The 8,509-nt window shown below is 41.4% G+C and overlaps 1 protein-coding gene across 1 annotated transcript in view; it reads right to left on the bottom strand.

Moving 5' to 3' along the window:
- Nucleotides 1-8,389, bottom strand: part of LOC146517282 (uncharacterized) — a 46,158-nt gene extending 37,769 nt beyond the window's left edge. The window contains exon 1 of the mRNA XM_085163298.1: nt 7,912-8,389. Within this exon, the coding sequence (XP_085019424.1) occupies nt 7,912-7,990 (79 nt within the window). The 5' untranslated portion in view covers nt 7,991-8,389. The remainder of the gene's footprint in view (nt 1-7,911) is intronic.
- Nucleotides 8,390-8,509: the final 120 nt, after the last annotated feature.

The following is an 8,509-nucleotide window of genomic DNA, read 5'->3' on the forward strand; positions in this document are numbered from 1 at the left end:
CTCTGTGTTTTTAGTTCCCTTAGTTCCCTTATTTCCCCTGTGCTGTGTGTCCCCCTGTCCCCCCTCTTTATGTCAGTCCTCATGCTTTAGTATCTTCATGTTTCAGCATCATATATCTTTTCATTTCTTCCTGTTTTGTGACTGTCTGCTTTGCCATCCTCGTTTTCACCTGTCGCTGATTACCTTCTCCTGTGCCTTATTCCCCCTCCTGTCACTGCATAGACCGTCCGTTTATGACCCTCAGCTTGACATTGGTTTTTGTTCTTCCTTTGTGACTTTGTTCATCTATGAGATCTTTTTGCCACTAATCAAATAAATTGAATGTTATTGTTATTTAATTCCTTGTGTCCTATTTTGGGTCCTCACGTCTTCAACATACCTCGCCAATACTAAAAGGTTGAGTTTTTGGTTGAGATTACTCATTTGGTTCACTGGTACAATTTGAATTTGAACTGGAAATCTGGTGGTTCCAGATGTGTGCAGATGCATTGCTCGTTTGCAAACTGAGGTGAGCTGAAATTGTGATCCTTTACTGTTTCTACTCTCATCTAACCACACGTTGAATTCTAGCATTTACCATTTATGGAAACATCTGTAAAAACTGATAATGCACTGACAGTAAATTACATTTTCTCCTTTTTACTGGAATATTTCCATTAAAATGTTTCCAGCATCCAACCAGAAGACTCCACGGCAGATCTTGGATATGCTGAAGAGATTATTTCTGAAGAGATTATCAGCAGAGGGAGGTCTGGATCGCCCTGCTCATGCTGTTGTCCCAGTGGCCAAATGTTAATGTTAGAAAATGGATGGATGATTGCATTTGAAATAAAAACTTATAAACCATCTGCAAAATAAAAATAAACCTATAAAACTATCCTCTACCTGCATAGCAGTGGTGTTAAGCTTAGTTTGAATAAAGGTCACCCCATCATATGACACATACTGTATGAATGTTATTGTCATGCTTTATTGCATGGGCTTATACACTTGCATGAAAAGCCCTCAACCTGTCAACAAAAAGGTGCTGTGCCATTATACCATTCATCCATAAAGATAATGCATTCTGATTACAGCTCTAAAATGAAACTCACAAAAGTCTGTTTGATCATCAAGTTTGAATATGACAGCTGGTAGTTGCATGCTAACAAAACCAAACAAATCCTGATGCAAAAGCAAAGTGATGAATATTTAATCGTGTTTCTGCACACTCTTCTACAAGTCTGATATTTATATTTTTTTTTTATTGCTCAGCCGTGAAATTGTATTCAAAATTTTCAAATTAATTTTACAGTTTCTAACAGCCACTTAGCCTTTTCCTCCGTTTTGATGAAAATTGCCCTTACAGCTCCATCATTTTGGGATCTGGCTTGAAGAAGCGCACTCCGCTGTAGTCGACTGGCACTTTCTGCATGCCAGTTCGGCAATTTTGTGATGCCTTTGTGTGCAGTTTTCAAGTGACGGTGCAAATTATCCTTGAAAACAGTGATTGTCTTGTGGCAAATTAATGCACAGGCCTCTGAAATTGCTCACCTTCAGGATCAACTTCCCTTTGCAGCGTGGATGCGCTTTCTTTTATGTCTGGTGTGTGCACGTGATGCAAAACCATACACACAACACCTAATTTATCTGGGAACTTTAATTAACAGGTGGGGAATTTCCAGAGGGCCAGATTTGGCCCACAGGCCCTTAGTCTCACATATGTACTAAAAAGGTCAACACTATATAAAACTGTTTTATTACTCTGCTCCAATGTTAGCATGCTTTACTTATAGATAAAGATTGGTTGCAAGGTAGCTCTTGTTGTGCACACAGGCTAGAATGATAGACTTAAGGGATGACACTGACACCTATAAGCAGGCAGAGGGGTTTCAGTCATACATCAGCAGCACTGACATCTGAATGCAGCTGAGGACAAGACACGACATGGAGAGTTTGCTTTTACTCTATATGCACTTAGCTAATGTCAGCTAATGTTTCCATGTGCTCTTGATGTGTGAGTGTGTATGGGTTCAAAGCAACATCTGCAGATACACACACACACACACACACACACACACACACACACACAGAGAGACAAACAGTCACATCGTACCTATACTGTGCTGTACATACAAAAGGGGGTGTTCTGCTCTCCATCGGGTTCTGCTGTTATCCTAAGGCGCTAAGCTGTGGTGTGAGGGGCACCGTGAGCAACATGCACATACATGCAGAGTATGTCAAGTGTAAGCCTCCACAAAAAGCAAAAAGATTGTGGTTTGAACAGAAAGACGAAACAGCAGAATGCTCTTTACTGTATAAAAATGTTCTTTACTGTACTCAAACTAATCAGGGGATTCAGGTGCAGGAAGTCAAAAACCTTCCAACACAGCTTAGAAATGAAAATCAGTGCTGTGGAGGAGTCAAAGGGTCATATTAATGCTAAATACAGTTAATCATTTACTTAAATGTATCTAATTTAATTTATCCAGTTACTTTAAATAAAACAAAAAAGGTCAAAAGGTCAATGCTAGAAAGTGGCACTTTTGAGTGTACCTCCAACAGGTACACATGTATATATGCTTTCTGATTCGCTGCCGCTCACAAACAAAAGGTTTAACCAGCGTAGGTGGAGCTTCTTTGCAAACAGCCAGACCCAGAGATCCCATTTCAATGATGTCACACACGGCCAAGAGTGGAAGTAACAGTCTGAAGTCTGATCTTCTGTCTCACACTGATTCCTTGAACATACAGTAGACCAGCGATGTCAGACTCATTTTATATCACAGGGCAAACACAGCTCACTTTAATCTCAAGAGGGCCAGACCAGTGAAACTCCAACACGCCTACTACACATGTCATTCCTGAGATATCTTGACTATAAGAAGAGGGTACGGTTTCAGCATCATATCTCAGATATAGAAATCTTTCAGCATGGCTTTTTGAGCTTAAACTGTAAGAAATAAAAAACTTCATCTACACGGGTGGATGATTGGATGAACCGTGCAACACAAGTTAGACTGCAGCACTAAAGCCAGACACAAACAACACACCAACAACTAAACTGGCACCATGTTGGAAAGACTATGGATTTTCTGGTAACCAGATGTTTGAAGACTGGCAACTTTTTTTTTGCTATCTGTGTGTGTTTCTGATTAGCGTATCATTATCTCAATAATAGCAAAGAATGCAATAACACACACTTTGCAGTTAAGGTTTCCTACACTGCACCAAAACACACACACACACACATAAAAAGAGGGCACTCAAGGGCACAAACCCCCCACAGAGCATGTCCCTAGGAGACTATCTTTACTATCCTTTACCGCTTTTATTTTTTTGTAGACTCAAACATCTCATAGCTCAAACATCCCTCTAAAAGGTTCGTCTCCACAGAGACAAAACCAGGAAATAATAAGAACAGGGAGGATGGAAGCCAGGGGGAAGAGAGAAGGGCAGACTGTAGAAAATAGGATAGAGAGACCATATGCTTTCTTTCCTCCCAGTTCAGCTGGCTTTGATCAAGAAAACACACTGGATTGTCTCTCCTGCTGTCAGACACACACACAAGTCTGTGCATAAATTTTCACAAGAGCTTCAATGAATCCATAATATCAGCGTCAGAGAGAGGGAAGCCTACAAACAGACCTGCGACATGTGCTTCCGATCTCCTTCGAGGAATCTGCGTCTTATTTGTGATCTTCTCCCTTCTCTTCACCTAAATGAGAGTTTCACTCGCGTACAGTGCGTACAGTCTGACTCTCATGCAGGCTTCCTCTCAAACGCCGATCAAAGACTGCATCAATATTTGTCAGTCGCAGGGCTCTGGCTCTTCTCGGGCCGATACTTGTTGCTTTATGTGGCTCTGGCCCCTATTATTGCTGGCTGTTGCATCATATGGTAGCTTTGATTTTGGAGAACAAAGGGTGAGCATATTTTTAAACATGGAAAAAATTAAAGCTGTGCCAGAGTCATAAAAGAAATATACAAATGGTGAAAAATCTATCAGCACCTTAACATCAAAGCATGATTTTATTTTATTTTTTTAAAAACAGATAATAGAGAAATAAATATGATTCCTCGTGTCAGATTATAAATTGAACGCATAGCTGCTATCCCAGAAAAAAGAAGGAACGCAACGCCGATCTCATGATTTTTCTGTATTTTATCACTTGGCCACGACTCGCAGCTGGCTCAAAGGTTAATCCTGTACATGCATCCTTCATTTTAAAGTGCTTTGTCTGATATTTCAAAATAAAAGCCTGAAATCACCAGTGGTTCAACACGTGTTTCTTGGGGTCCTTTTAGAAACTTTTTATACAACCAGTTACTCGGCAGTAAAATACCCAGGCATCAGCTGATTTGAACTAAACGAGTTTAACTAAAAGCTTTTTTTTTTCTTGTATTAATGGAGGGCCTTTAAAGTCGTCATATTTTGAGTGCATGTAAGTTCCTGTGTTTCCTTAGCATTGTGTTGCTTGGGACAGTGGTTGCTGCTGTCACCTCACAGAAAGAAAGTCCTGAGTTAGAAAACACAAGCCAGCTGTGGGCTTTCTGTGTGATGTTTGCATGTTCTCCCTGTGCCTGTGTGGGCACCCTCTGGCATCCGCACAGTCCAAAGACATGCATGTTAGGTTAGCTGGTGGTTCAAAACCTTCCCTCTCTCTCTGTATTGGCGATTCAGTACACTGATAGGAGTGATAGGAGTGAGCCCAATCTTTTGTTTTATGACAGCTGGGACAAGCTTTAATTGTATAAGTAGATGAAAATGGTTGAGAATGACTTTTCCATCTGAGTAATTTTTCTATTTTGACATATCAAACATACTCATGTGGACTCTTTTGTTTTGCTTTTTGGGGAGTGGTTCCCCTTCATTCACTAATTGTAATTATCTTAGTCATGCTAACATTTAGCTAAAGACAAAGCACAGCAGAAACCGATGAAAATGTCTTAGTTTTGTTATTATTAAAGTCATACATATATCCTTCTTGTTTTGGAGGAAACACTTTGTCTTTTTTCTGTGTAAAACAAGTATTAAAAGTCATTAACCTTTTAAATTAGGGTCTTAATGTGTCTTTCTGTTTGCGTAATACCAGTTTCAACTTTCCACATCAGACGTTGCACACTGGACCAAAATTCAGTTCCAGACTATCTTTGCTGTCACACATCATCCTGAAATCAACAGTGTTCATTGAATAGAAAATGTCTGTACAGATTTCATGGCAATCCATCCAGACATTTTGTTTTGATCTTAAACAAAGTGAACATAATTTTCTCCTAAGGATATATAAGGCATAAACTGAGTACAGATGGGGGAAACTCTGCATTTAGTTATTGAGAGATTGAGTGAATGTTTTCAAGGATTTCTTCGTCGAGTCTTGCATGGCAGACTCCCTTTAAGGTAAGGCAGAACGATACAGTCTATCCTCATCGTCTTATCCCGATATTTGCCTCTGAGCGCTAAACAACAAGGCATTTAAAAAAACAAAGTTGGATAAATATAAACTCACATCTAGTGCCAGATAAGAATTACCAGTTAGTACAAAGATAATACTCTAACTCTAATTCATCCCCTAGTTGTCAAAGTGTTTCAGTCTGACAGGGCAGGCCGACCCCCACACTGACACTCCCAGCCCTTATAAATACAACATCTTTCACCAGCAGTCATTTTAACATGAAACAGAAGGTAAACCCAGGTGTTGCTCAGTTTATCCAAGGTTTAGTTCTGAGAGCAGAGCCTTTACTAAGGTGCTCAGTACCACCTGTGTCTGCCTACTCCTTAATAACTGATGCTGAGAAAAGGGTGAATCTGTTGCATTCACATAGGTTGTGTCCCCAGGATAGTCAGTGGTGTAAGTCGGTCAGACTGTAACAAGAAAGCCTCAAACTGAAAAAATGGCTAAACAGACTGTGTCAGGCTGATAGTTATCAGTTACACGGTGAGGAAGGGTAGGCGTCAGAAACACCTCAGGCCACGCTGGTCTGAGGTCTGAGCTCATAATTTAAACAAAACCTGTTGGACAGCCAGGTGCGTGACCTTTTCCTACCATGAGAAAAATATCAAGAGTGACCAAAGGCTGTTAAAAAATCCAAGGGTTTGTTCGTTAATTGGAAAAGAGCTGATGAGGTAAACAAAAGAGCATTTGTTCATGTGTTTGCACTCTTTGTGAATCTGTGTTTCTCTTCACTTCAGTGGGATATTTTCTAATAAACTCTTATTTACAAGAACATCTTGAGACACGCTCAAGATGCCTCCAGGTCAGGTTTATAACCTGAGTTTGACCTGAGATAACCGTCTAGGTCCAGAGGTTACATTAGTCAGCTTAGAAATGACCTTCACAGATAAGGTATGTGAGTATGTGTGTGTTACTACTTTAACTGGGATGGAGGAGAATGAACCTTGAAACATGGGATTGTAAGTGTTTTCTTAATCGCCAACACAAAGGCGGATGCTATTAAAGGTTATTGAGACATAACACAAATAGTTTTATGCTTTCTCAGCATCTTCTCAGACGGAGCACGTGAAGACAACATGGTGGAGTGTTTGCCAAGTCACCTGCTCGCTACTCCTGAACTAAGCTGTTGGTTCTGGGGGGATTTCAAATGAAACCATCATTAAATGAGGAAAACAAGAACAGTTAGAAGATGAAGAACACAGTTCAGCCTGGACTTTTTTAAGCCTATCCTTCATTTTCTGAAGAAATTTCCGTCCCTGAGAAGCACTTTACAGTCCGTGTGACTGATTAAATTAGCTCATCTTCAGTTTTTCCCTTAGTTTACATGATCTTTATCCAATATCCAACACTGGACTTGTTTTGTTATAAGTGCCATTTCCAGATTTGAGAATGCAGCTCAACCACAGGTGATGATGTCCTCATGTCTTTAAGCTAAAGTGAACAAAAAGCCGTTCAAGCGCTCAAAGAAAAATGTTCCAAAACACCTAAAGACACACTGAGGTGAATTGTTGGCTAATGACTTAACCTCTTAAGGTCAAAAATTCATTTTGAAGCAGGACTGTGTTACTGAGCAAAAACTAACTTGTTTTCACAAGTTTTAAGAAGCCACGGCCTCTCTTGACTAAGGTTCAGTCAGTCTTGGCTTAGCAGGTTAAAACTATTTCTTTGCACTTCACTGAGTTCATCATACAGCTCCTCACTGAGGAGCTGTATGATGATGTATGATGTCAGTAACCATAAAATGGACTGTTGGAGGCTTTTCTCATTCTGTAAAATAAAAAGAAGCTCACTTGAGCTTGTGCTGGTGATGAACATCGGCCACCCTGAGCTCTAAAAGCCCTAGACAGTTAAAGTCCTCCACATATGGTTCTGGTGCAGCTCCAGGAGCTGCTGCAAGGATCTCCAGTTTAAGTTCAGTACAGCTCACTTTAATTTGCCTCAGTCTGTTCCTCATTACCCAGCTGTATGGGCTAAAAAACCCCGTAAGCTGTGCTATGAGAGAACAGACAGATGCAGCAGGTATGGAATAACAAGTCTGGACATATAGGCCGACATCTTACCAATGTCTAGCAAATGTGCAGTGGGCTCGAGAAAGGTGATTCAGTTCAATAAGCCTTAGGTCTGCATAACACAGAGGAATGAAATTATACCTCAAAAGGAGGCCAAAGAAAATGACTAGAAAATGTATTTATGGATAAGAGTTTTAGGAAGTTTTGAACCAAACAAGTGGCTGACGGTGCATTTTCTGGAAATGCATGAAAACAGGATCGAGGATGGGCTAAAAAGGACACTCAGACTTGGCTCATGAGACTTGGAGGGCAGGCGGTGACAAGTGATGTGACAAGGTTAGAGGAGGAGAGATAAGGAGGGAGGATCCAATTCAACTTTTCATTTAATTTAATTGGGTAACTGAAGTTAGAGGATCAGTTATTAACACAAGATAAACTAACAAACAAGCGTGGATGCTTCAGCCTACCTGCTCCTGAGGTATGCAGCGAGGCGACGAGCAGCAACAGCAGCCACGTCAGGCGCACTTGGCTCCATCGATCCATCATGAACTTATTAATGAAACACTTCCGTCGCGGCTGCTCTTCGCTCCTCTGGACACGGCTCTGACTCTGCACCAGAGAGCTTCAACAGTCTGGCAGCGCCCGTGCGTCTTAATGCGCAGCTGTAATTAAGAGCGCGCATGCATAAAAGCGGACTCAGCTGATTACAGGTGATACCCAGGAGCCCGCACACCGCTCTCTTTGCTCTTTGACTTCTGGGTGGACGGATGAAAACGGCAGACCGGTGATGAAGAGCCCCTTGATCTGGGGGAAGGTGTTTCTAACTTCACCCGCAGAGAACTTTCCTCACTTTCTCTCCCCTCCCTCCCCTCTCCTCCTCTGCAGGGCGACCCCTCCCTCCCTGCCTCCCCGGAGACTCCTTCTAGGCTCGTGGGGCTGTGCTCAAACCATAATTACTGCGCGTGTCACTCTTAGCATCAATACTGGATGAGTGATTTAGGGATTATGTGATGTCTCTGTGATTTGGCGCGCCTGTGTGCGCTGCGTGCACGAGCACAGATTGCA

This window comes from Neolamprologus multifasciatus, chromosome 6 (assembly GCF_963576455.1).
Source record: "Neolamprologus multifasciatus chromosome 6, fNeoMul1.2, whole genome shotgun sequence".
Lineage (NCBI taxonomy): Eukaryota > Metazoa > Chordata > Actinopteri > Cichliformes > Cichlidae > Neolamprologus > Neolamprologus multifasciatus.